The sequence below is a fragment of the Pyrus communis genome, chromosome 13 (assembly GCF_041283825.1).
Source record: "Pyrus communis isolate YQ-2024b chromosome 13, ASM4128382v1, whole genome shotgun sequence".
NCBI lineage: Eukaryota > Viridiplantae > Streptophyta > Magnoliopsida > Rosales > Rosaceae > Pyrus > Pyrus communis.
The window spans coordinates 27,221,975-27,248,681 of NC_142577.1; the positions used below are offsets into that span (position 1 = coordinate 27,221,975).

At 38.0% G+C, this 26,707-nt stretch overlaps 7 protein-coding genes and 1 pseudogene across 11 annotated transcripts; 2 read left to right on the forward strand and 6 right to left on the reverse strand.

The window, feature by feature from the left end:
- Positions 1 to 2,090: 2,090 nt before the first annotated feature.
- On the reverse strand, positions 2,091 to 5,963 carry LOC137737028 (uncharacterized). Of its 2 annotated transcripts, none has more exons than XM_068476373.2 (4): positions 5,778 to 5,963; positions 4,443 to 5,221; positions 3,345 to 3,379; positions 2,091 to 3,263 (listed from the first exon to the last, which is right to left on the reverse strand). In XM_068476373.2, the coding sequence occupies exons 2-4, from the start codon at positions 4,762 to 4,764 to the stop codon at positions 2,379 to 2,381; spliced, it is 1,242 nt and encodes a 413-aa protein (XP_068332474.2). In that variant the 5' UTR covers positions 4,765 to 5,221; positions 5,778 to 5,963; the 3' UTR covers positions 2,091 to 2,378. The 2 variants fall into 2 exon arrangements, with proteins under 2 accessions (XP_068332474.2, XP_068332472.2); XM_068476371.2 differs by having other exon boundaries at positions 3,345 to 3,385; positions 5,778 to 5,959.
- Positions 5,964 to 7,310: 1,347 nt separating this feature from the next.
- On the reverse strand, positions 7,311 to 9,493 carry LOC148692032 (uncharacterized; annotated as a pseudogene).
- Positions 9,361 to 11,742, reverse strand: LOC137737086 (uncharacterized). The gene is made up of 7 exons (XM_068476448.2): positions 11,584 to 11,742; positions 10,596 to 10,767; positions 10,338 to 10,400; positions 10,172 to 10,219; positions 10,022 to 10,072; positions 9,755 to 9,818; positions 9,361 to 9,667 (listed from the first exon to the last, which is right to left on the reverse strand). The coding sequence occupies exons 2-7, from the start codon at positions 10,740 to 10,742 to the stop codon at positions 9,573 to 9,575; spliced, it is 468 nt and encodes a 155-aa protein (XP_068332549.1). The 5' UTR covers positions 10,743 to 10,767; positions 11,584 to 11,742; the 3' UTR covers positions 9,361 to 9,572.
- An 872-nt stretch (positions 11,743 to 12,614) lies between these two features.
- On the forward strand, positions 12,615 to 14,821 carry LOC137737903 (casparian strip membrane protein 1). Of its 4 annotated transcripts, XM_088682209.1 has the most exons (5): positions 12,615 to 13,363; positions 13,516 to 13,639; positions 13,745 to 14,028; positions 14,127 to 14,250; positions 14,540 to 14,821. In XM_088682209.1, exons 3-5 carry the CDS (start codon positions 13,802 to 13,804, stop codon positions 14,753 to 14,755), a joined length of 567 nt encoding a protein of 188 aa, XP_088538335.1. In that variant the 5' UTR covers positions 12,615 to 13,363; positions 13,516 to 13,639; positions 13,745 to 13,801; the 3' UTR covers positions 14,756 to 14,821. The 4 variants fall into 4 exon arrangements, with proteins under 4 accessions (XP_088538335.1, XP_088538334.1, XP_088538333.1 ...); XM_088682208.1 differs by having other exon boundaries at positions 12,615 to 13,639; XM_088682207.1 differs by having other exon boundaries at positions 13,516 to 14,028.
- A 599-nt stretch (positions 14,822 to 15,420) lies between these two features.
- Positions 15,421 to 16,397, reverse strand: LOC137737902 (photosynthetic NDH subunit of lumenal location 2, chloroplastic). Its single transcript, XM_068477479.2, has 2 exons — positions 15,814 to 16,397; positions 15,421 to 15,720 (listed from the first exon to the last, which is right to left on the reverse strand). Exons 1-2 carry the CDS (start codon positions 16,321 to 16,323, stop codon positions 15,622 to 15,624), a joined length of 609 nt encoding a protein of 202 aa, XP_068333580.2. The 5' UTR covers positions 16,324 to 16,397; the 3' UTR covers positions 15,421 to 15,621.
- An 841-nt stretch (positions 16,398 to 17,238) lies between these two features.
- On the forward strand, positions 17,239 to 18,604 carry LOC137737311 (2-hydroxy-palmitic acid dioxygenase mpo1). The gene is made up of 4 exons (XM_068476754.2): positions 17,239 to 17,701; positions 17,961 to 18,023; positions 18,116 to 18,187; positions 18,282 to 18,604. Exons 1-4 carry the CDS (start codon positions 17,354 to 17,356, stop codon positions 18,396 to 18,398), a joined length of 600 nt encoding a protein of 199 aa, XP_068332855.2. The 5' UTR covers positions 17,239 to 17,353; the 3' UTR covers positions 18,399 to 18,604.
- CYP704B1 (cytochrome P450, family 704, subfamily B, polypeptide 1) lies at positions 18,485 to 21,257 on the reverse strand. The gene is made up of 6 exons (XM_088682555.1): positions 20,391 to 21,257; positions 20,075 to 20,290; positions 19,676 to 19,972; positions 19,212 to 19,598; positions 18,943 to 19,143; positions 18,485 to 18,857 (listed from the first exon to the last, which is right to left on the reverse strand). The coding sequence occupies exons 1-6, from the start codon at positions 20,706 to 20,708 to the stop codon at positions 18,681 to 18,683; spliced, it is 1,596 nt and encodes a 531-aa protein (XP_088538681.1). The 5' UTR covers positions 20,709 to 21,257; the 3' UTR covers positions 18,485 to 18,680.
- Positions 21,258 to 23,353: 2,096 nt separating this feature from the next.
- On the reverse strand, positions 23,354 to 24,885 carry LOC137737901 (NAC domain-containing protein 2). The gene is made up of 3 exons (XM_068477478.2): positions 24,581 to 24,885; positions 24,008 to 24,291; positions 23,354 to 23,908 (listed from the first exon to the last, which is right to left on the reverse strand). Exons 1-3 carry the CDS (start codon positions 24,744 to 24,746, stop codon positions 23,519 to 23,521), a joined length of 840 nt encoding a protein of 279 aa, XP_068333579.2. The 5' UTR covers positions 24,747 to 24,885; the 3' UTR covers positions 23,354 to 23,518.
- Positions 24,886 to 26,707: the final 1,822 nt, after the last annotated feature.

Consider the following 26,707-nt stretch of genomic DNA (forward strand, 5'->3'; position numbering starts at 1 on the left):
ATTAAGCTACGTGCTAAGATGTTATTGGATGATATTTTATAATCTCGGTGGGATTTAGCACGCTCGAGCCAGACCTAGTTCGGTCCCTTAAGTCTTTTGTCAAGTTAAACCAACATGCATGCAACCTAAATACCTAACTAAACTTTTTACTTTTGTCATAAAAAATTACTTTCTTCTTAAACCCTTATTCCATTCAGTTTGAGCGCCAACTGAATTTGACTTTGCAAAATTAAAAAAAAAATAACGATTTGTAATTTATAAAGTCGTTCAAAAGAAAGAAAAAGAAAGAGACACATTGGTCGTATAGGATTGATAGATATTTGCCTCATGCATGATGAGCTTGGTTAATATTTGCATTCATTAAGCTAATCAAATCAATTGAATTGGGACATCACATTACTATTGTCGACTGCGAAATGATAATTGTTAGGATAATTACTAGATTTAAACATGACTAGATGCTCCCACAAATTTAGAGAGATGGCATGAAACAAAGGGTGAAGGGTTTTCCCTTTTCCAAAAGGAAATTAAAGATATGCTTCGATCTTTTGTTTCAAATTGTACATTCTTTGACAAGTTCAAAACTTTATCACTCCCATTAGGAAAGCGAATTCAAAAGCATGTGTGAGTTATGTCAATGGATTAAGGTAGTATTTTATCTCATTCACTAAAGTTTAAGTTACTCACATCGTAAATTAGAATGATTTAAAATATCATACTGTAAAATAAAAACATTAAGTGGTTAATTAGGTCAGTTAGTTAATACAATGTGCGTGTCTCATTCGCTTTTAATTTCGAATCATCAACTTCGTAGATTAGAGTGATTGAGAATATTGTATTATCATGTAAAATCTAAATACTTAGCCTATGGGCCTATAATCTAGTCACAATCGCAATACCATCTCAAATCTTTGTAGGAGTAATTAGGGCTTTTAATCTGATTGTGACAAGGAAAGGGACCATAACATGGCTACAAATACAATAGGCTAGTGGGTGAAAGTTCCATTTGTGATGTTCAAACATGGCCCAGTTGCAGAAATAGTGATAGTTGATGGTTCGAAGAAAAGAACAGAACATCTGGGCATGGTGGCATCTTACAAATGCAGGATGTGCATTTGTCTGGGTCAAACCCGGCTCCGCACATGATTGTGGGGAAGGAGAAGATGATGGTCCCCGCAGAAAATATTCCACTAACCCCATTTCCATTGGTAAAAAATTTCAAATGGGAAAATTGTATCGAGATTCTCTCCGGATCTCTTAATTCGGAGCCGATCGATCGAAAACTCTGGACTGCTCATTTTGAATTCTATGGTCCTCCTAAGCCTATTCACTGACTCACCTCATAAATCAAGGATCCGTGTCTCTCTCTCTCCCTCTCTTGAACTGGGACTGCGAGAGCCAGAGAAGATTTGAATTCAGGAAAATTGTTCTCACTTGGCTAAATTATAATACACTCTAATTATAAACACTTTTTGTGGTGGAGGGTGAACTTTACACTCACATCTGAGTAATTACACGAGATGGTCCAAGAAATCCGATCCCTGAAAAGAAATCTGGCCCAGAACAACAAGGATATGATAAAGTTTTTGCAGCAACATGTTAGATCCCTTCGATATACGCATGCAAATTGCAGGATATGTAGAGGACCAATATTTGATGGTGAAATTGTCTGTATTAATATGTGCATGTTAATATGTTACGTTGCACTCCCCACACAACTTAATCCAATTTTTTTGTTTTTTTTCCATTATCTTTGTTCTTGTCTGTAATCTGTGACAGCGGCTAATATGTCTACCATGCCAAGTGAATAAAAAGCTTCTCAAATATCAAACAAGATTCATGTTGCTTGATCACGTAGCCGTTTATTTAATATCAACATTTTGTCCATATTACTGGTGTTTGTTATTGACATTTCAATACGTAAGTGTCAAAAATCGTGTCGATGGGTTTGTCACTAAAAGCCTAAATAAATAAATAAAAAAGTAAAAAAAGTAAATGATAATGTAACAATATTTTGCCAGATGGTTGACATGACACGTCTACACAGAGATTGAGTCGACTGAGCGAGCGAAATGTGCAACACAGGACTCTTTAGTCTTCAGACAAAATCAGATATTCATTTCCACAAGGGGAAGAAAAATCATTCACAAGCAAAATACAGAGGCACAATAACAACGTTAAACACTGCAGTTGTCTACTTCCAAAAAGGGTTTCCAACACAATTTGCACAAGATCGAATCTATACAAGGCGATAGGTTTTTGCAAATCACGGTTGATATATAACGATCTATAGAGACTTCCAACCAATTAGCAGACTTCAACGATCGCCTATTGAGAAAAATTTCGACTCCAAACTTCCACTTAGCTATGTGTTTTCTTCAGTTTTTAAAACTCGGGCCTGCTGTCATCTTTGATTTTGAGCTTCCAACTGCTCCCTGGTCGACTGATTTTCCACTCAAATGCTGCAAAGAGTGAGAACCAATTTTTCTTAGCTTACCTGGAAACTCTTTGCCCAAATTACCTTTCAAAGAAAGATTTTTCTTTATGCGACTCCTGTTAAGCAACAGCATACTATTGCGCGGGGGAGCATGCAAAGCCCCTTCAACGCAATCTCCCACCTGTGCACAGCCCCAAGGCCTGGATGGCCCATCATCACTAATTGGTCTAAGCCTTGGAAAACCAGCCCGCAATCTTGAGAAGCCTTGTTGCTCTTGGAGATTTTCTTCCTCAAATCTGGCACATAGGGGACAGGGAGGGTCGCTTTTTCGTGTCTTGGGTGTTGTTTGCTCCAAGCACTCTGCATGGAAAACATGAGAGCAAGAAAGAACCCCGGTAACTGGCATATCTCCACTTCTCACTATCCGACGAGAACTCCAAGGTGATCTCTGTGAAAGAAACCTTTCACACATGCCACATCTAAAACCATCAGATACATTATTACAAGGTCGACCAGAAACCTCTGCCTCAAATGACTCAGAAACATCTGCAAAATCAATGCTGCTACTGGCACTACTCCAGCGGTGGCCATCTCTTTGAGGAGTAGCAGAATCATACTCTGGAAACCCAGCAACTGTGAGATCAGAAGACTCTCTGGGGGAAGTTTGTGCAGGAAAGGACAAGGGATGAATAGGTTTGGACATGAACGAACACCGACTTGCATATGTATGATGAGAAGATAGGTACGGCTTGACAGTGGGTTCAGACTCGCCACTGTCCGAACGGGATGAGGTGGAGCCCCCCATGTCTTGGATTTCTGAGGTTCCCTGCAAAGATACCATAAAAGGAAACGCTAAACAAATTTCCTTAATCTGACAAACTAGGAAAGTTAAAATCTCATACAATACCTCCATGGTAGGTCTAAAGGATGTATGCCCCAAAGCTGTACCTAGCAAGTAGGAGTGAAGTTAAAACAAAATGAGTTACAACATGAATATTACCAAACAATGACAATCTTGAGAATGAACGTCCTTAATAAGTATATATTTTCAGTTCTCTATTTTTACAAAGCTGGAAGGACCTGATTAATGATCAATCATGGAAATTGTTTAAGCATGGTTTGTTATAATCAATGGCAATGGCAAGAACTCAATCAGGGCTACACTTCAAATGATATAACCAAATCCTTCAAAATGGAAACTTTGAAAATCCCCGAGGATACTCTATCAAGAATCTCAAAAGTACGAAATGTCAATTGAACTTGTGATCATCTGCAATCCGGTACCTGGGAATCTAATGGGCACAACAAAGGTCCACATCCAAGTTTACTAACTCATAGAAATGATCTTGAAACGAATGGAATTCCAGATCAGATACAATAAGCTCCAAAAATTCTTTATCACTAGCACCCTACATGATCGAGAAGAACAAGATGCATTTTAAGTTGTTAAGTATAAGTAGTCAAGCATGACACTAGTTATCATTATAGAAGTGTCCAACAGATGATCTATAATAACCAAATGGGACATATACGTAGGATAGTTAGTAAGAACCATCTATCAGATCACCTAATTCAGATGGCTTAGCTTTTTGTGACACCTTCACGGTACACACATGCACACAGATGTTAACGGGTACTATATATGTAATAATATTTTTCACGAGACTGTTACATACACTCAAATTGTGGAGTAGCTGCAGATGCAGATGTGTAACTCAAAACTATAAACAATAATCATGCAGATACTTTGCACAAATTCATTGATACATTGTAAGATCATTAACAGGCATAAAATGGTACTATGGTCCAGTTCAATCCAACTAAATGAACTGGAAAAATATATGGAATCCGAGAAATATCTTAATCATTGAGGTTACCAAACATTACTTATCTGCACTTTCTGTCGCCAGATTTAAAGCCAAGAAGTAGAAATTCATCTCAGATGTCATAATGTGTGTGTTTGCACAAATATAACAGAATAAAGATTCATCATCAATTGTATTACCTCTCCTTTTTGCAGTTTCATAATCATCTACACTGATTTCCTGTATTGCTGGAGGTGTCCATTGAGGCCCTTGAGAAAGGTCAGATGAACCACTTAAAAACAGCCCAGCACCATCAGAAGCTGAGTAGTGGTGATTGTAGAGATTGTTGCCTCTTACCCAGCCCCTACTTCCTTTACTGTTTGATGAAGTAGAAGACCCATATTGCTGAATACCATCATGAAAACCATATTGTAATTCTTCAGGTTGGAAACGGAAATCCCATCTTGATGGGGGTGGTGAGAAGCTGGTATTAGTTCGCCAGCATGGCTCTGCTGGACCCATTGACCAGTCCCTACTGGCAGTATGTGATTCATGTGGCCTTGCGGCCACACAACACAGCGACCCCGTTTTAGCTATTTTTTATAAGACACAAGAAGATTGATTCTGTTTGCTACTAAGCTTCCTGAAGCTCAGCTCATTAATTTACATTACTCACAAGAATTCGTCATCACAGAAACAAGTTACGCTCATTTATGCCAAGTGTCACTTATCAAAGGCTCATGGTACAACACATCATACTACGATGTACTAGGCAACGTCTGACCTTACTAATGCTGTACTCAAGGGTTTTCTATGACCTTATGAACTTCACACGTAAAACGGGCAAACTCAAGTATAAATAGGATCAGAGTTCCTTCCACATTAACCAGACATAATATAAGTATGCTGCTAACACCCCCAAACTTCTTCAGCAAAGCAGAAAACTTTCAAAATTCTTCAACGGTCATAGTGGCAAACCCTACGAACAAAGTTAAGTCAGAAGAACTCAGACAAGGCTCTGTTCAAACACCGAATACGCAATTCGCTTCAAGCTTTCAACAAAATAAAACATCAGAATGCAAATACTCAACAACAAACTAATCCATCACCACTACCATACATCAGCTATTAAAACAAAAACAATGAAATGCATAGAGATAACTACTAACAACTGCAAAGAGCCGAAAATTACATAAATTTGACAAATCCAGTGACTTTTACCACCTATGTCAAAAGGGTATTTTGATAACGACCCAAGTTAACTCAAATTTCAAGTCTTTCGGAAAGTGCATTTTTTTCATATTTATAGAATATTCAACAAAAATCTCAGTAAAATTTTTTTTTCAAAAGACCAAAAATTTAGTCTTCGAAACACCAAAAACACATCCAGAAATTACAGTGAAGAAAAAAAAGCAGATGGAACGCGCATTTGGGAGCTGAAATCAGTGGAAAACCCTAGAAATTGGATATAAACAATTGAGTATTTTTGAATCCCTGAAATGTAAATCGAGAAAGTGAGAGAGACAGGAGCTTACAATTAGGCGACGGTGAAGAAGCACGAGAAGAAACTCTCTGAGTCAGAGCCGTGACCTAGGCGAGACTGGTCGTCAACTGAGGAAGAAATGGAAAACCCTAAATATATTTGGGGAGAAAAAGGAGGAGCATGTTTAGTGGACCTTTTTGCATTAAGATCCTCCCTTTTTGCATAATTTTATGTAATCACCATTAAACTTTATCAAAACCCTTAATCAATTGCCTTCTCTTTTGGGTGCAGTTTAATTAACAATTTTGTATAGGTGGCAAAGATTGGTTTTTTTATGTTGCATGACATGACTCATAATTATTCTTCCAATTTTCTCATAATTTAAAAAGAATAGATATAAATTGTTTAGAACTGACAACGAAAAACAATGCAAAATCGAACGCAGTAGCATTTTAAGATTTATATAGCTGATCTTATTTAATGTAATAAGATATGATCATTGTTGTTGTTTTTTTGTACGAAAAATTTGTCATTAATTTTTTTTCTTCTTTTTCAACTTACTTTCTTTACATTTATTTTAATTGTCCATGCCCATAATTGGATTATATATTAAATTGTATAAGATTGAAAGAAGCTAAAAAGATTGTATATTAAATTAGACATGAGAGATATATATACACACCACACATTATGGGACCAACCTAAGCAGGATAATATATATTTAATTTGGCTGATGATTTTCTAAGTTATAGAATTTGTTTTATTCTTGTAGGATTAAAAAATCATATGTCTATTTATTTATTTCATGGTTACGTTAAAAAGAATAGGAGAAGTTGGAACATATGGATTTACTCTTGAGGCCCAAGTGAAGTTGCCAAATTCCTTGCGTTGAGGTTGTAGTGACCACAATTGTTTCATAACCACGCTTCCTACACGACATTTTACAGTGACTCATGTGAGTATAAAAATTAAATAATTTAACTCATAAATTGGAACCATTTCTATGTACCTAAAGTTTTTGGTGCACTGTAAGAGTTAGTCCTATTAATTAGAATCAAACTCAATTTTCGACCCGCTATAAAACGTCTTATCTAGCCAACATTCTCCATCAACATTTTTTGGATATCAAGTGGACCTCCCGGCCATAAGGTAATTATAATATGGCACTTGTGGCTCGTTCTCGGTCCAAATTATACTCCTTTATTGCACAAATTGCCTTTTGAGCTTAGATAATTGGAGAGCTTTTTCAGTGTGTCAGAAACACGATCTGATACACAAAAATTTCTCTAATAAATGACCATTATTTATGGGATCCCTTTTCATTTAAGTTGATAATCACACATTATTATAGCTTATAGGTGTAACAAACAGATTACGCTAATTGCTAATTCATCAGGAATTATGTAATTGTTAGTTCAACTTCCCTTCAGCAACAAGCAAGAACCTTGAGGCCCACAAGCCGAATGATAATGCATAGAAGAAAATTTAGCCATCGCATGCAGGTTCATGCACTCACTTTTTTTTGTTCTCTCTCGCGTTACGTGTTGAGACCAATATTGAACGACGGGGTAATAACCTTACGTTGTCACTTACAAGCTATTCCGCACACTTGAGGGTTTATAATTGAGGCACTGGACAAGGTGGTCGTGTGAAGGTTAATTTCCGAGAACCCGGATTTGGACAAGGTGGTCGCAATTGTGTTTGCTTCTCGTTTCCCAGGTGAGACGACACCCATCAGCTAGGGTTTGTTGCAGAGGATCAAGAACATTGTGTATGAATCTAAGGATTGTACCATCTGCAGTAGCACCATACAGCTGCAAACAAAATGATAAACCACAATACTCTTAAGATTTCCAGCTCACACGACCTTTTGCAGCCACATGCTCCACGAACAGGTAACGTCCGCCTGGTCTTATAACTCCCTTTTATATCTGAAGGTTACAGGACAAATGAACTTGTTAATAATTCGGATTTTAGATTAACACGGTCTGCAGACTGCGGAAGTTACTTTGTGTGAGAAACGAACGCGCATTTCACATCATCATTTGACAGCGAGAAGGAGCAGTTTTTTCGAAAGCTAAAGAAATAAAACGGATGCTTCCCAAACGATCAACTTAGAAAGCAAAGGCATATACAATCACAAGTAGTAACCCTTAGACGACAATTACCTCGTGCTGCAAGCGTACGAAAAGGAAATTGTGCCCCTCGTAAGCTAAATTACCTTTCAGAGTGTTATCGACATCTTTAACAGAACACAACACAAGAGTTCCAACAACTGCATCAACTGAAGCATCATCTAATGGGAATAGCCTCCCCAACCTGTTAAGATTAGCATTTCCCGGCTATGAAAAACAGAACTTTCTTGCATCACAAACAAAACGCAAACACAATTGCGAATGCAAACGAAAACTTGAAAAACAAAATTTAATCACAGGTAAACAAAGCAGCTCAAAAAAATAAAAACTTGCATCTTACTAGGTTCCTTTAGCCAGTGATCATCTTAACAAGAAATTATGCATTGGAAAATAGTTTTATTGCTAACCAGTTTCGGTTTTTTATGCTATGCCATAAGGTAAGTTTGAAGTTTTCACACACTGCTTGTGTAAACTCAAAATTCGAAGGGGCAGACAGGCAGCCACAGCAGCAGCCCGAGCATAATTTTCCATCTTTATATTCGGATCCACGCCAAAAACCCCAGCCGAACACCACTATCAGCAGCGTAGTATCTCAGATTAGGACCAGTCCCAATACCAATTTCCAACACTTGCTCAGCTTTTCCTTTCAGTTCAGCAAGGAGCTCTGCCTTGTAACCTGCAATCTTAACCATCAAATGATATCGCAGTTAAAACATCCCTACGCTAATCTCAAACTTTGGCCAGTTTGGATAGGAAGTGCTTTTGTATGAAAGCATTTTTGCTCAAAATAGCTTCTGCTAGAGGTGTCATTAAAAGCACATTGATACTTCACTGAAAATCGAAGTGCTAACTGAAAAGTTGAAGTATTCTTCAAGAGCATATGCTTCTCTAAATCCGCTTATGTGACCCAAAAACATTTCAGTATTTTTGTCAAACGTAGTCAGAAACGCTTTTAATTGACACAAGAGAGAAACGCTTTTAATCTATCTAGAAGCAGTCTCAAACAAGCCTGTAGTCGAAAATGAGATCAAAACTATTAACAGTTGTTAACTTAAGTTTATAATCATTAACCTCATCATCATAAGACTTCATGGAGGTATTCAAAACCGATGCATAAAACTCCTCGCACCAGTCTGGACTTGGAGGGTGAACTTTTTCTAACATGGCCCATGCATTCATGAACGTATACCCATCTAACCATTTTAACCGAAAATACCCTTCAAATTAGAAGCCATGGCGGCCAAATGGGAAATCACGATGTCGCCGCTGCTGCTTCAATGAAGCGCCGTCCTCTGCACGAACATATCCGCTGCTGACGCAGAGCCAGTCCAGCGCCAGTGACCCAGCGGTTGAAGAATCCGAGTTGACTCAGGTCGGAGAAGGATCGGAACGCAATGTGATTAGGCCACGTGGCGCAATTTTTTCTTGGCTAAGTACCGTATAACCAATGTCGTTTAATCTTATTACTTTTTGCTTGTTTTGACGGTTAAAATAGCGCCATAAACAGTTAAAATTCTGCCTGCAGTGTATAATGTATACATCCAACATGCAATTTTAAGTAAATGAATGTCATGTGTTCATCAGTGTGTACACGATTCATGTTACACGTTACAGCCAGTACAAAATCCGGCATTGTTCACGTTATTCGCTCTGGTACTGTAGTAATGACAGAATGCTCAGCTTCTAATTTGCGAAAATGCAGCAGGCAGCAGCTACTCGTGGTGGTGGGTCTGATCCTCATAGCCAGTGTTGTTACCGCTGCCACTATCTAGTTGATCCTCCGAGGAAATGTTCATATTTCCGCCATCTGCCATATGGAAAAGAAAAAGGAGTTCGAGTATTGAAGTGGTGTTTAACATGTACAAGAAGTTTACTGGTGATTGATTGCACATACCATCACCTTCGCCTCCACGAGAATAAGCTGAGCGTCTTGAACGCCCCTGCTGGTGTGGTGTGGGCTGATGACAACAAAAAAGATCAAATAAGAGATTAAAACCACCACAAATGCAAACAAACAAACTTGATGTATAGCAAAAATTGGCAGGAGCAGAGCGGAATCAGCATATACGGTTACAATTTTAGTTTTCAATTGGCGTTGGCCGATATTTGAACTAACACCTATCTTGAGGTAAGAAAATCAGGATGATATCATCAAACATACCTGCAGCTTTGGGCGGAGTGCTTCAAGTGGCCCTTTTGGCTTTGCTCCTTGCTGTTGAAGAAGTGAAAAGAACCAAAGATAGGCAAAGAGATAAGTCATTTAAAAGTGTCATAGCAACTGCAGTTTAAGAAAATCCACAACTACGAGTACCTTTCCCAATGCCCAATCAGCAGAATCAAAATAAGCGCGCTCATGGTCCTGACAGAAAATTTGAACTTGTTTGTTTGTAACTTTATCTTGATAAAGCGAAAACTAGAATAGCAACATTGGTCAGTGGGGAGATAAGAAGAAAAAAGGATACAAGACCAACAATTACCTTGGATATTAGGGGAGTCTTCTTTGGTAGTATGCCTCCATACTTTTTCTTAATTGCTGCCTCCTGCAGAAGACAGAATCATAGACAATGATCCTACTGCATAACTTCATACGATAACTGAAAGTTTAAGACTTTGGGAAAGTTTGAAACAAAAAGAGAATATCAATGCAAAGGAAACAATCTGTACTAATAGACAACAGGGCAATAGGTAGGACATTTCAAAAAATTTCGGAACTAAATTGTAGAGCAGAGTTGCACCTCCTGTTGGGCTGAAGGCATGGGATTTCCATGATTTTCATTTGAAGCTTTTTGGTCTCCCCCGGCATCATCACCATCACCAAGATCCATAGGAGTGCTATCAGCAACCTCTTGCTCCTTAACCTCATCCATGTTTGTACCGGACATATTTTGCTCAGGGTGCTGGCGACAACTGCAAAAACAAAAGACTCGTTCACCCAAGCATAACAGATGTAAACAAACGTAGCCATTTCCTTGGGAATTCCAAATAAGCGAACCAGTTCCTTCCGTTTTTTAAAATCTCATACAACAATTACTTATAATAAGATCAACCTATTCATTGGTGCAACTCTATCCATCAAATCACAGAAATATCACTATGACTATGTTGATAAATGTATGATGCCATGAAAACACATTGAAGTAACCGCACTAATTCCATCAAACCACTCTCCCGGCGCATCACCGAAGATGCAGCCTTTCAACATGCCCTACCAAATACCCAACATTGAAGATAAAACTCCGGTTACAAGAGCAGCGAAGTTCAACTTCCCTATTTAACCCTTAGCCGAAATGGCTCGGATCAGCATCTTGAAGATGACATAGAACTATGGTAACAAAGAAAGTCAAATCTTTGCAGCAAAACAATTCAAAGCAAATCTTTCCGCACGCACAAAGGCACCAATAAAAACAACAAAAAGAAGAAGAAAAACAACACGAATCCAAACTCATATAACATGCAAGAAGCTTCAATTGGTGAAAGAAGAGCTGAAAATATGGCAAAAACTGTAAATACGGTTCCTATTAGGGGTAATCATAAAAAAATCAGAGCAAAAACCAATTGGAACATGGACTTTTGGATGAACCCGGATTAGAGATATCAGTGAGTTTGCTACTGGGCAGCTAAGTTGCTTGATTTGCAGCAGAAATCTAATAGTTTTGAATGATAAATATCGAGATTTCTGAACTGGGAAATAGCAGAATTGAAGCGAAAGGGTTGGAAGATTACCTAATCAAGGATCGGATCCGATTGCGGAAGCTGAAGCAGCAGCAGCAGAGGCTCTCCGGAGAAGAAGAAGCAAGCCTAGAGAATACGCTGTACGCGGCACATTGTCTCGAATCTTAAGAGCGGGTAAGAGCGAGTGGCACTCTTTTGGGCGTGTGAGAATTGAGGCCTTTTTTTTCAATTGGACCGGGTTGAATTCTGTGTCCTTTGGGCCTTTATTTTCATCAACCTCGGCCTCAAATCCATATCTGCTTTTTTATTATTATTTTTTTATTTTTAACTTTTCTCTTGAGGAGTTTGAACTCGGGACGTCTTTTGAGAAGAGAAATATCGATAAATCAAAATACAGTTGGTTGAAATTTGAGTGCGCACAGGGAATGAAGCGGTGAAGTTCAAACTCTATAGGGTAAAACAATGTTTGGTAATAAGAAAAACGCTTCAGAGACTTTCTAAAAAATGAGACTCTCCATGAACATTCTGTCATCTCGTGTTGTTTAATAACGATGTTACGGGAATTAATGTTAAATTATGAGATGGCAGAGAATCCATGAAGAGTTTCACTTTGAGAAAGTCTCATCTTCTCACACTTTTTTCATTGTCTTTCTTTCTTTATAAAGAAGTCACAAGTTGATGGTTTAATCATAGGTAAGAGAAGGAGAGTGAGATTAGAAGAGGAGAAAATCTTACTCCTAAAATCGGACGTCGGTGGTATTAATTTCTACTCCATCAAGGTACCCAAAGGTGAAAAAGAAAAGGAGATTATAATTACCAGTTAGGTAGTCCGTGTCACGCCCCATAACCATTTTCATCATTCTATGCATTGCCCCATATGCCATTACATCACAAAAGAGACACCCATCATGTGCAAAACATCTTTTTCCGATGATCGACAGGCATTGCTTCCCATAATCTTTATGGGCTTAATTATCCAGACATGATTTTTGGCAAGTGATGATAAGATTCTGTTTCCAAGAAAAAGCTTTGCTTATAAGTAAGAGTATGGAGCAAAGAATACCAATCTCATGACTGTCGACCATAGCAGTTTAGAATATCGAATTGTCTAAAGAAAACCGTAACTACGTCTTTGCATAATTTGGCTCGACATCAACAGATATACATTTCCCCTTCTTCCCTTCTTCCAACCATTCACACAGACAACTGCAAGTTATGAATATTCATCTGAAGTCTTGCATGCAAACATGAGATAATAATGTGTGCTGCAGCCAAGGATGACTTGCCGGAAGCAACCAACTTCTCTTCTTCTTCTGTTATTTACAGGTACATAATATGTTCATCAAATAAAATTTGGCTCTTCGGGGTATAACGTACGATAAAGAAAATTAGTTCAGATCATAGGTTATGATTTGTTTAGCTACGAACACCAGCGTTACATCGTGGATTAGTGGCATTTAGGAAGAAGTAGGTGTGTTTTCGACAGGAGATTACCGGCAAGTTGTCCCTGGCTACATGTCTGTCTCATGTTTACATGTTAGATCTCCATGATGATATACAAAAATGGCGAGGGGAGAGGCCAAGATTCAACATGCCATGACAGTAAGTAAGTTTTCCCAATCTGTTTCACTAATCCCCGTTCGGTCTGGGGTTGTAATTATTAATTAGTACCATAATTTTGATTAAATATACTAGCTGGAGTGTTTTATGACAAATGATGCCATGGTTTTTACTTTTTGATTATTTTAACAATTTCTTTGTGTTTGTTGAAGAAAAAGAGTATATGAACTTATTTGTCACGCCTCAGATCTAGTTAAATCAGTTGATTAAGGTAATGTGTCCGTCTTGTTACACTCAATGTTGTAACCTCTTATTCCGAAAAAATAAGAATAGTTAAAACCGTTTTGTCATTGAAAAAAAAAAAAAAACATGGTGGGAACCTAAGCACCAAACCCACTTACACAGTGACAACATTCTCCACAGAATTTCCAGATGACTTCATAATCTTCATTGGCCATTTTTCTAGTACCTGGACGCGTCACCAGAATTTCTAGGGTTGGAAACATCCTCATGGTTCAGAATTATATATGCACAGCAAGTGCAGCAGGTAAAGATAGAATAATATATATTGCAGCCTATCAGAGGTTTACACATAGGATTGAACTCCAACATGCACATTAGTATAAAAGCTTGCCTTCCCCTGTCACTCCAGATCAGAACCAACCACTGTAGAGCTCAGCTTCAAAGAAAAGAACTGAGGAGAAAAAAAATGGAGGAGGGAGGAGGACCAGTTGTTGAGGCTACGGAAGCATCGAAACCGATCCCAAAAATCAAGGTGAGGAAATTGCTCTCTGTCCTAGACTTTACTCTTCGAGTCGTCGCAGTCCTCGGAACATTAGCCAGTGCCATAGCTATGGGAACTAGCAGGGAAACACTTCCCTTCACTGCGCGGTCAGTTCGCTTCAGGGCTCGGTACAAGGATCTTCCCACGTTAACGTAAGGATCTTTCGTTTTCGCGAAAATAATTGTACTATTTTCTTTTTTTCCGAAGATAAAATGCTCAAACTTTGAGCATGTGTTCATATCACATGCAGGTTCTTTGTGATTACCAATTCTATCGTATGCGTCTACCTTGTGCTTTCCCTTCCTGTATCTATTGTCCATATCATCTGGACTGCAGCAGTAAACAGTAGGATCATCTTGATCATCTCCGACATGGTAAAAGACGTGGAAATCATTGCTAACTAAAGGGAAGTGATTTCTGCAGTCGCCTTTCTCCTGCTGTACTCCTCGGTTTATTTATGTCCATTGATTCACCTTTTATTCAATCTAAAGGACAGAAAAAAAAAAACAAAAGAGTAAAGAGGAGAGAAATGACATGTTGAAATCACTTTCCGTAACAAATTAGTCTTTAAGCTGCCTAAGCTTATTATTTTGCTCAAACATTTAACTTTTGTCAAATTTTAAATGCTACTTTGGTTAATAAGTAAATTCAAATGTTGTGAAGGTGATGATGGGGCTTGTAACTGCCGGAGCTTCAGCTGCTACAGCCATAGTGTACCTGGCGCACTACGGGAACCCCTCCACCAACTGGTTCGCTTTCTGTCAGCAGTTCAACAGCTTCTGTGAACGCATTTCCGGGTCTCTCATTGGCTCCTTCGTCGCCATAACTGTACTTGTATTGCTAATCATCATGTCATCCGCGGCAATTTCTCGACGTTGATGTGCTGTAAGCAACTGCTGGCGATGAATGCCATCTATTTGTGTGAATACAAATATGAATTTGCAAGTGTGTGATGGGAAGATTTGCTCTAGTAATTATCACATATATCTTGTGTAAATTTAATTAAACTTTAAACCATATTTACAATATCTAATTACAATTTTCTTTTGCGCTAAATAAAACCAACACTCACCGCAATGAATCTTAAGCACAAACAAATCTCCTAAAACTGCAAGATTAATCAATCATACACAGCCAGACATATTTGGTTAATTACGTCACCCCACCTACTACTAGGCCAATAGTGGAACCAGATCATCCGTTGATCCGAAGCTAACATGGTCCAACAAACTGCGGCACAACCCAAACCGCTCTCTGAGACTTTGTGTTCATAGAGTTTTGGCTTGCTTTGATGAAAGCCAATTTGTAAGACAAATCGACAAGTGCTACAACCACATAATTCTCCGGATTCAGACTGAGTTTCTCCAAGACATGGCCCATAACGTAGAGTCGCCGGTATGCTACGGGTGGTGGTTGTGCGGTGGCTGTTCTTAAGTTTTGACTTTGGTGACCATGTTAAATTTAGAATGTACAGTTTTATTAATCTCAAAAAAAAATTTGGTCAGTGATCACTTCTTCATTTACCAATCATAAATTTGGAGCGGTTTTGCATCTTACAATCTGCAATATCTTGATTTTATTTTTTTTTTTCAATTGCAATGATGTAGTTGTACAGCTAATCCAAATGAATCTAATCACAAATCTACGAAAATTGCATTAGTTCATGCACTTCTATATTTATTATTTACCCAAACATATTTGGTTTTAATGCAAGCCACTCAGAATATTAACCCGAGCCACTAGAACTATGCCAGTAGTGCAACCAAATCATCGATCGATTTCAATGTCTTCTCGTAGTACAAGTACGATTCATATACCTTCGGCGTTCGAACATAATAATCAAGCTGCAGCAAAAACGTAATTACATTGTAATTAATCAGATGAAAGATAACCTTTTGTAGCCAACATTGCAAGATGATAAACCGATTGAAGATTACCTCTGCCATGTTATCCACCAATTCATTGGCCGTCTTAGCATACTCACTCCGGCGAGCTTCCGGCACCAAATTCACAGCATTTTTCAAGTCTTGCGAAAGATAGGCAGACTTTAGACGAATGTAAAATATGACGTACCTCCAAGCCATGGCCTCCAACATGTCCCTCATGCTATGTAGCCCTTCGGCAGTCTGCCTAATCCTAGCCACTGCATCTTCGGGAGAAAGTCCAGGCTCGAAAAAACGTTCCCTTATAAACGAACGAACGCCCCAATTTTCGGCTAGTCCAAGCGGTGTGGCAACCCCGTGTTGATGTGCCCCAAGTGCCATTGTAGCGACCAAAAATGTTGTCACAATTTTTCTTCGACTCGTGGCATTATTTTCTTGTTCGTGTTCTTCTCCTGGAAAGGATGCTCTGATTACCGGCAGTGAGATTTTGTGACGGAAATTTTGGGGTTTGGTGACGATGTGGAATTGGAGGAAGGATGTGGTGGTGTTCGTGAAGCTGCCCATGGCTTTGGGGAAAATATGAACAAGTTCGAATTTTCATCGAAGTATGGCGATGGACTCACTTGTGGATTGCTGGCTAGGTTTCTGTGGCTGACCGTGTTGCTCGTTAATCCAACATGGACCTTACCTTCTTGCCACGTGGCATTCATTATCTTGCTTTATATGGTCGAAAGACAGGCCAAAACTAGGAGAGATTTTTTAGCACAGTTCGATACACAAAGTACTATAAAATAAGTTATTGGATCCTTGAAAAAAATTTCAACCACTTGTATTATGTCACTTTGTGTATCAGGCCTCGTTTTAGGCATACTCGTCTTGGATCATGTGGTGGTTTAGTTAAAACACGCGATAAAAAATTGGAGAGGGTAGGGTTGGAATGCAGAGAATGGTGAGATGTATTTTTGTGTTACTTGTAGAATTGAGATGGCAGGGTCAACCGTACTCTTGAACTTCTTAGTATTCGACCAAAATTAGAAGAAAAGGTTTGGTGACGACTTTCACACTCTTACTTTTTTATTTTGCACTCTCTATTTATTTTGTCTTTTGATTATCTTTTAATCCATTCAATTTCTAAATTCATCTGGTGGAACATCAATAAAAAATAAAAACGAAAATAACATTCTGAAATTTTTTAGCATAATGATCACACAACTATATAGGGTTATTAACTCACGTTACTATCATGCTGTGAACCTATTAGTTGATGACATCATTGTTATATCATGAACCTAAGATTTAACCTTAAGTAAATACACATTATCATGAGCGGATCCCTAACCACCAGACAACGATGTAACTGCACGTCTGTGACACAAAAGTAACTGCAAACCTAAGATGATGTTACAAATGAATAGCCGGGTCGGGTCAATTTTATCTAACAACATCAAAAGCCCAAACCTTTTTGTGTTATACGAAAAAGCATCTTACTTTTCCTTCTTAACGAGCTAAAGAAATCGCCATCACCCTTCACCCATAAAAATTTTCCCGAGAAAATTCGCAACAGAAGTCCTAATTTTCTCGGGAAAATTTTTAAATGGGGAAGACCGGCCTGTTCGATCTCGAAAAGCACTTTGCTTTCTACGGAGCTTACCACAGCAACCCAGTCAACATAGCGATTCACATGCTCTTCGTCTGGCCAATACTTTTCACCTTTCTGCTCATCTTCTACTTCACGCCCTCGCTGCTGGGTTTTGCGGTTTCGGTGTTTGGGAACGACGTCGTTATTCCTTTCAACATCGGCTTGCTGTTGACTATAATCTATTCGGTGTTCTACATCTGTTTGGACGCAAAAGCTGGCTCCTTGGGTGCTCTGCTCTGTGTAATTTGCTGGGTTGCTAGCTGTTTCCTTGGAACCCTACTCGGATTTTCCATCTCTTGGAAGGTAATTTCTGGAGTTGTTATTAATTTTTATGAAATATTTGGTCTTGGTTTTGTTTATTTGTGGAACTAGTACTTATTTTTTGAATTTTTTTTTTCTTTGCAGTTCAGTAATTTGGAGTTATTCTTAGTTTTTTATCAAGAAATTTGATCATGGTTTCGTTTATTTTGTGAAATTAGAAATTTTTTTGTGAAGATTTTTCTTTAGAATTCAATAAATTGATTGCTCCTTTAGCAGTAAATTTGACCTCAGTAATTTTCAGGTTTTTCTGGTGACTCAGATTGTGTGTTGGACTGGACAATTTATTGGCCATGGGGCCTTTGAGGTATTAAATTTGTTTTATTTTTCCTAATTCTATTTGTAACTTCATATCTTTCTTGTTGCATTTATACTCTTGAAATGTTATGTAATCTGCAGAAAAGGGCACCAGCTTTGTTGGACAATCTAGCACAGGCCTTTATAATGGCTCCCTTCTTTGTTCTGTTGGAGGTAATTTTGATGGTTTTTTTTTTTTTTTTTTAATTTCTGTGGTAATTTTCTGATTTGGCATAATCATGATTTGTGTGTTTTCTTGTTGCTTCAGGCTCTGCAAATGTTCTTCGGCTACGAGCCCTACCCCGGGTTTCAAGCAATTGTTCAGGCAAAGATTGATGCTGAAATCAGTGAATGGCAAGAGAAGAAGAAGAAACTGATATCCTAATCTGTAATTGGATTTACTTTCACTGTAATATCTGGGAGTGGTTAAAGTAATTTGAAAGTTTTTATCTGTTATATAGTGTAAACATGTGACTTGGAAGCTTTGAGATATATATAGCACATGAACTTTTGAGAAGGACATTTAATGGGAAGCTATTTATGTCAGTGGCGACATCATGTATTCAAATAAAATTAAGTTCTCCCTTTTGACTGTTGCGTGTCTAAAAAGCTTCGATATATATGAGAAGACTCTTAATCTGCTTTTAATTATCTTTGACACAGATGATTAGCGCCTGGCTATGGTAAGCTTCAAGCCGTGCGCCATTGACAGAATTGTCATCATCCGGTACTGAACTGGATGCCCGGCGACCAAAGTGAAGGTGTAAAATCGGCACAGAATGGCCAGGGCCATCTTCATTTGGAGGTATGCAGAGTCCTTCCCTAGGCAAATTCTTGGTCCTGCCTGCAAATCAGAGGTAATCGAGTGTTTATGTTTATGACCTGGACTTTAGAATGAATATACGGCTAAGATTGCTAGGTAAACTAACCTGAAATGCGGTGAACTTGAACGGCGATGCATTTTGGAAGAAACCCTCTTTGAGCCATCTCTCGGGCTTAAACGAAGCTGCATCAGGTCCCCAATTGTACTCCATTCTACCCATTGAGTAGGGAACATAAGTCACCATTCCTCCTGCTTTGACTTTGGTTCCATCTGGTAGAACATCATCCTCCAAGATGCCTTTAGGATCCTGCAGCCATGTAGATTACTTAGAGCAACAATATCGACAGTAACGTTTTAGTTAGGTATGATGCATACCTGAGGGACTGCAGGGTACAGACGAAGCGTCTCTGTAATAACAGCATGCAAATAATACAGTTTCCCCAGCGAGTCGTAACTCAGCAGTCCTGCAAATTGCGCAACTCTTCGATTGAATAATTCAAGGTTCTCTGTGTCATACGGGTGCAACGAAACCTTCTCTTCTCTTGCCTGATCTTCTTCAAAAGTTTTCAGCTCGGAATAGAGCTTCTCAGCTACATGGGGGTGAGTCATTACCATGTATATGGCCCATGAGAGAGTAGTTGCTGTTGTGTCCCGCCCGGCTATTACAAAGTTGAGAACAACGTCTCTCAGGCTTTTGTCAGTTAAATCGCTTTCCGAGTCTTTGCCTAACTCGATGAATCTCGACAGTAAATCATGCTTCATCTGATCACAAATTAGGTTAATCGGATTATGAATCTGTTTTCTTCATCCTGCAAACAAAAAGTAACGTTCTGTGTTACCTTGTTGTTTTCAGAACCCTGCTGAGTTTCTTTGATCTCTGCTTTCCTTCTTCTAATAACAGAGTATGTAAAATCATCAATGGTTTTAATGCTCTTGTCAAGTAAAGCTTCTGATCCCACATTCAAGTATCTCTTTATTCTCCACAGAGGATCGATAAATCGAAGCGTCACGATGATGTTTGCAGTGTCAAAGGCCTTGGCAAAGTGATTGTCCGGCAGATTGGGAGCCAGAGTTCCAATTTCCACCCCAAATCCCACCTTGCATATGGAGTCCAAAGTCATCCTCATCAGCAGTTCCTGCACAAAGAACATATATTCATTTCTGATACCGTCCAACGAAGTAAAACCATCTCTATCAAGACGACAACAATGCGGACGCTGTAACGAAGGTGTTTCCACCTGCATATCAACTTGTTGGCCTTGAAAAGACGCTCGGCTGAGAATCGAATGGAGCTTGAGACTGTAATCTCTGAAAACCACAGTGCTGAAATCCCTCAAATTCTTGGACGCAAATTCAAAGCTTGCAGTCTTTCTCTGTTTCCTCCAAAGCTCTCCATCCACGTTGAAGATCCCATCTCCGAGCAGTACTTCCATGTACGAACGATACACTTCACCCTTAAAATTAACAAAACGCGCCGGAGATCAACACAAAATTAAACAAAAACAAGAACCAACCAAATCAACACAATTAGTAACGGCGCCGAAGAAATATCACCTTAGGGTAGTTTGCAAAGTTGGTCTTGAGGACATGTTCTACATTCGCAGGATCTGCAATGTAAGTGTAAGTTGTGAATGGCATTGGGACGACGACGGAGTTTGACTCCGAGAGGTACTTGACGAGCCAATCGTGCATTCTGTCGTAGTTGGTGAACTGTTCGATCGCTGCTCCGACGAGAGGCCATGTTTTGGGGCCTTTTTTGTTCCTCTGGCTCCATCTGTGGATGAATATCCACGACAAAACCATGCAGAGTACCATGAAAACTCCATCTTGGGAAGAAAAAGCTAATAAAATGTTACTTTCTTGATCTTCCATTTGATCAGATGCCTCACACACAGAGGGCAATGTTGAAATGCTTGGGGGTTGATTTTATAGTGGCAAAGATGAAGTAGTTAAAGATTTAAATAGCTAATTAGCTAGTTAAGTGGTTGGGACTTGGGGATTAGTGAGAAATTAGCTACGGCTTTGTTAACAATCTTTACATGCTCAGTTTCACCTCTTTTGTGCCCTTAACCTAATTCTTTCCGACCATGATTTTTAGTTATTATAAAGGCTCGCAAAAATTCATGACTTGAGGTGAGAAAGGAGAGATCTTTTCTCAAACGCGACTGTGACAGTATCTCAAACTGATTAAGTGGTATTCTGTGTTAAAACTAAACTGTGTCTCATGGGAGGTTCAACAAACCAAGCCCGAACACTATCAATTTGGAGAGCAAGCTGAGCTAGACGATAAGCGATACCATTAGCTTGGCAGCGCGTATGGGCAAATGAAGCTCTAGTGACCTCATTTAGCAGAACCTTGGTGTCTTCCACAATATGTCCGACTGCAGAGATATTAGTAGAACTGTAGAATTATCATGTTATGCTGAAACGATTCGGAGAGAATCGCACTAAAAAGAAATTTTGGAGATCCCTTTCCACCTCAAAAGTTGCACCCTCCCCTTGCCATCATAGTCTCGATCTGCAGCGGAGAGAAGACGTGCTCAAATCACATTGCTTTCCCTACCACAAACTCCCCACAAATCATGAACCACAATTTCAACCTCACTCGGATACCCACTTTTACTTTAATTATTCAAGTTGTAATTTACTCGTACTTTTCCCTATTTCTATTATTTTATGGCTTGTTACTTTTCAGATGTCGGTCAATATGTTTTGATCTGAGTATTTAAGTAAATAATTCGAATCGGGATGTGTTAACGTGCGTTTAGTATGTGGCTTACGTATATAAAAAAGTTTACACATTTTTATTTATTTTTTACTATTAAATTGAATAAATTAATTAAAAAAATACATTGAAAATGAAACCTGAATGTGTGTGAGAGACAAAAAAATAATGGATATATCGTTTTGCTATCAACAATTGTAAAATTGAATTATGGACCGAATCGATAATATTGACAATATGAGATAACGGAAACTGCTGTTAAACTTTGAGGTGACAGAGAGTTTATGAAGAGCTCCACTTTGAAAGAGTCTTTTCAGCATTTCTCATATGTGAAAGGATTTGAGTTTGTTGTCCATCATTATTATACTTAATTTCTAGATTTTTTTTCTATTAGCACACCATAATATGTTGAATACACATCTCATTAAAATTTAATATTAAATGACTTACATACATAATATCTAATGACAATTTCCACCTTATAAGGTTAAAAAAAAAAATCCAAATTACTTTTCACATGTATATCCCAAGTTTATTTATCTTCTTCAACTCTCAAAACTACTCTCATCCTCCACTATATAATTAATGAAACTACAAACATGTTAATTGAAAAAATTATTCTTGATGAATGAAACGTGAAATCAACGTTTCAAAAACTTTACATGAGGTAAGACTTCGTATTTTCATTGTTTTAGTGATTTCAACGACATTGACATGCATATAAATGCGTTATGAATGATATCCATTAAAAACAAATATGATTGATGATGAGAATCACACATCTAATAAACCTTAGCCACATTAGATCACAAATATCCCTTGATTTTAAAAGTAGCGTAACAACCTAATCTCTTCCTCTAATTCAATGATTCAATAACTAAATCCATTCCCATGATTCAATCAAATGAAAATAAGAGGAATCATCATCATCAACCCTAATATTTATTTAATCCCCATTGCCCAATGCCACTGCTCCTATTGTATATAAAGCTCTACACTTCTATAGCTACCATATTTTTTTTATTTATTTTTATCTTCCTCATCTTCCTCATCCACTGTTGCGAAAATCATCTTCCTCATCTACTGGTACGAAATACCCACAGCATTCCACCGCTTTCCATGGAAGGGATAGAGAAACATGAAGGGATAAACACATGCAAATAATCAAACAATTGTTGGCACCATTCCAATAGAAAAATTAAAAAAAAAAAATCGAAATCACGCCAGCTTCAGCTTTACACCAAAGGCACTTTTGGATGACCTTATGTATTTGCACTTAAAATTTGAAGAATGTGGGGTGTACGTAGAAAATGTAAGTTATATGGTCAAAGTGTATGGTGTGAGGGTATTATAGGAAAGTAAATGGGGTGTATTAAGACAAGTTTAAATTAAAAAAGCAAATGTGGGGTGTATGTAGAAAATGTAAGTTGTATGGTGAGAGTGTAGGGTGTGAGGATATTATAGGAAAGTAAATGGGGGTGTATTAAAATAAGTTTAAATTAAAAAAGCAAATGGGGGTGTATTAAGTATGTGAGATGTATTCAACAAATGTAGGGTTTCAATATAATAAGCCAATTTCTATCTTAATTATACTTATTACTTATGATGTAAATAAATGGTGCTCCTTTAGAATATGGGTAAAAATTAAAATTAAGGAAAACTTTGAGTTCTAACGATAAAGATAAAATAAAAGATAAAATAAATAGTACCATGATTTACTTTTTAGTATAAATATGTGATTTTTCATTAAAGTAAACAGTTCCTGAAGCTTTTTGTTAAAGTTCCCTTAAAATTACCCAAAATCATCTTCTTTGTAAGAATTCAAATTAAACAGCTCAAATCCATTTCACAATTTGTTTCAAATAATTCAACTCCTCTCACAACCCACCATTTTATTACAACATTCTTTTTACCACCTTAATTTCCCATCTAAAACACCCAGATTTTCATTGTTTAATTACGGTCCAAACCACGGTTGGTGGTCAAAAACGCTATTCTGAGCCATCACTTGGAATTTACCGGAGTCCATCGTGTTTTGGTAATTCTGCGTTTCCCCGAACTGAAACATTTGAGCCTGGCCGGCTCCTGCGCCGGCCATGCTGTTCTGAAAATCGTATCCAGAATTATTGTCACTAAAAAGTTGGGAGATCGAGCCCAAGTAGTCCATGTCCAGTAAGCTAGTTATCGAACAGGCCCGTGGAAATTTCAACATCACTTGTTCCTCGTTGGCTTTCGCCGTTTCTGGTGTTTTCATCTCAATTTTTTGATCTTCTTCCACTTTTTGATCCAGATAAGCTTTGCCCAGATGCTTTTTTTTGTAGATCCTGCAGAGGACCCAATCATCCAGCTAAAATTCAACAAATACAAAGCGAAATACAAAGCGATTGTCAGTCTACAGTCAAGTGTTTGCTAAAATGCCTGACTGAACGATGACAAAGTGGCTTACTCTCATGGACCCGAGGTGCTTGTTGGCTTGTTGTTTTCGCGAGTCGCTTAAGCGATACTCGTGCATAATCCAGTCCGACTTGACCCCCTTTGGCGGCCTGCCCTGGTAAAACACAAGAGCTTTCTTCACCCCCACGTACTTGGACTCGCTGTAAATCGCCTTGTCTGTTCCCGTGGCTTTCCAGTAACCCGATACGGTTGCCCGATTCGGGCGCACCCCGTTCGGGTACTTTCGGTCTCTCGGGGTGAAGAAGTACCATTCGCTCTCTCCAAACTCTGCCTTCTCTGAACATCATAAACAATACCAAGTTACGATCAATAAAAAATCAGGGTAAGCAAGTTCTCTTAAGGCCCCTTTGGCCGAGAGAAACTCGCCTAGGCTTGGGATGTCACTCCAATGGTATCTTAAGCCAATCGCACACTATCATACGATATAACTATGATATAACTTTTCTCGCATGCAGTGCGCACGATTGGGCTAAGATATTGTCATGGTGACATCACTGTCATAGTGACATCCCGAGCGTGTAGGTAAGTCCTTCTCCGCTTTGGACGTCTAAATTACGATACTAACCAGGTAACTCCCACGGGTCAAACTTGTAAATATCAACCTCTGGGATGATGGACACAGGGCAGGGCCTTGAGGAGGCTTGGTTTTTTAGGTAAAAAACGATGAGCTCCTCATCAGTTGGGTGGAATCTAAAACCAGGAGGAAGGTCGGAGCTTCGTTTTGCCTCCATTTTTGGACCTCCCTCAGAAAAATAATCAAAAAAAAAAAAAAAGAAAAAAGAAAAAGACAAAGACACGAAGACACAAAGACAAAGCTGCTGGTGGATGAGGTTCTAGGGTTACAGGAGTAGAAAGGAAATGAAGGCGTTTGAAATGTTTGAACGGAGAGGGTTGCTCCTTTTATGGTTGATTGTGTTTGTCGTTTTGTCTGCGTCCCGTGGCTCTGATTGGTTAATCATTTGACTTTGGCTGCCTAGGAATGGAATGTGGAAAGCGTACTCGTGCAAGTAAACCAAGCTGTCCAATAATTTGGCTTTTGTCCAAGGTTCCTTGCACTTGTCACAAACTTTATCCGGATAGCATTATTCTATTGGGATTATTCTTTGTAATGGTCAAGAGATTTTTTTTCAGCGTGACTGAACCAATAGTGTTATACCGCATATAATTATGCAATTTGAGAAACACTAGAAAGAAAACTTTCCACTACTAAATTTATGATAATATGTTATGTATTGCATCATATTTAGAGAGTATATTGAAAGATTTCTCGTAACTCTTTCGCTCTATATATATCCAAAAGAGGGAAGTTGCTAGTACTTTTGATAAATGGTGTGAAAATTTTCAAGAGAAAATTTATAGTATATATATTTTTTTCCAAATTTTTTTATAGTATATTGACTATAGTCTACTATCATCTTAAACCTAATAAAACGAATATGGAGAAATCATTTTCGTAAACAATCAGATGCTTGTGTAGTTATATTAGTTAAAACAGATGCGTTACTCGTATGTGTAATCAATTTCGAATCTCTCCTTCACATATTAAGTTAAAGATTAATATCGCGTTAGTAAAAGGAAAAGTATTTTCTTAGGTAGTAAATGGTCAAATAATTAGAATCTTTGAATGGAACAAAATGAAATTGGAATCTTTGAATTATACCAATTTGTACACCTAAAAACATTGAATATTTCGTCCGCCTAAATCGGAAGCCGTTATAGATGCTATGACAAAACTTCGTAAGAATTTTTCTCAAGAAATCTATGATCTCGATCCCTTACTTTGCTTCCTACAACTCAATTTGTTTTCTAGTGATGACTAAAACCCACTCAACACTCTTTTTTATTTGTCTTCTTCTTCTTCTGTGTGAACGAAACAAATAATAAGTCAAGTAATTAAGTAAAACTCTAGTAAGTATACGTTAACGTAAGCGTATGGTGACTTGGTAAATATAATTTAGTAACTATTTAAAGCATACTAATTGAGTTCAGCATACAATAATATATGTTTAGAATAATAAGTCAAATTTACATAAACAGTTTTTAATAAAATGTTATTGACGTGTACATCAATTCACATATTTGGTACGATTATTTACGATGTTTGAACAAACACTATAACAGTAATTTTTTACGTATACGGAAAATCAATCAAAATTATCTTACAATTGACATGTGATTAAAACAATAATTTATTATTAATACATACGTAATTGACTACACTTGCAATACAAGACAATCAAATTTAATTTTTAATTAATTCAACATTATTCAGCTTCCACTAAATCCCAATACCGTGGAAAATAGATAATTAAGAAAATTAGGTAGAGATGCAAGTGACTTTTTATCACAGTATTAAAGAGTAGTGTTGTTCTTGTATTACGGTGTAAGTTCAAATTCTGCTAACTCATAATCTAACATCTCGTTTAACAAATCTCTCGTTTGATTAAAAAAAAAAAAAAAAAAAGAGAAAATTAGGTAGAGAGCGAGTAAGGAGGTTATTCCCACCCGAGTAATTGCCGGAGCTTAGTCTACAAGGTAGGCTGAGGTAGCTATCTTTCCCGTTTAGTGAGCTGACGCGTGTCCATTCTCAAAAGGGTAGAAAAGGATAAGCACTACGGTAGAATTGTAGGCGGGTTTACTTGTGGTGCTTATCTTGCATGTCGTCAGTGGGGACCATGGATGCACATTTGCC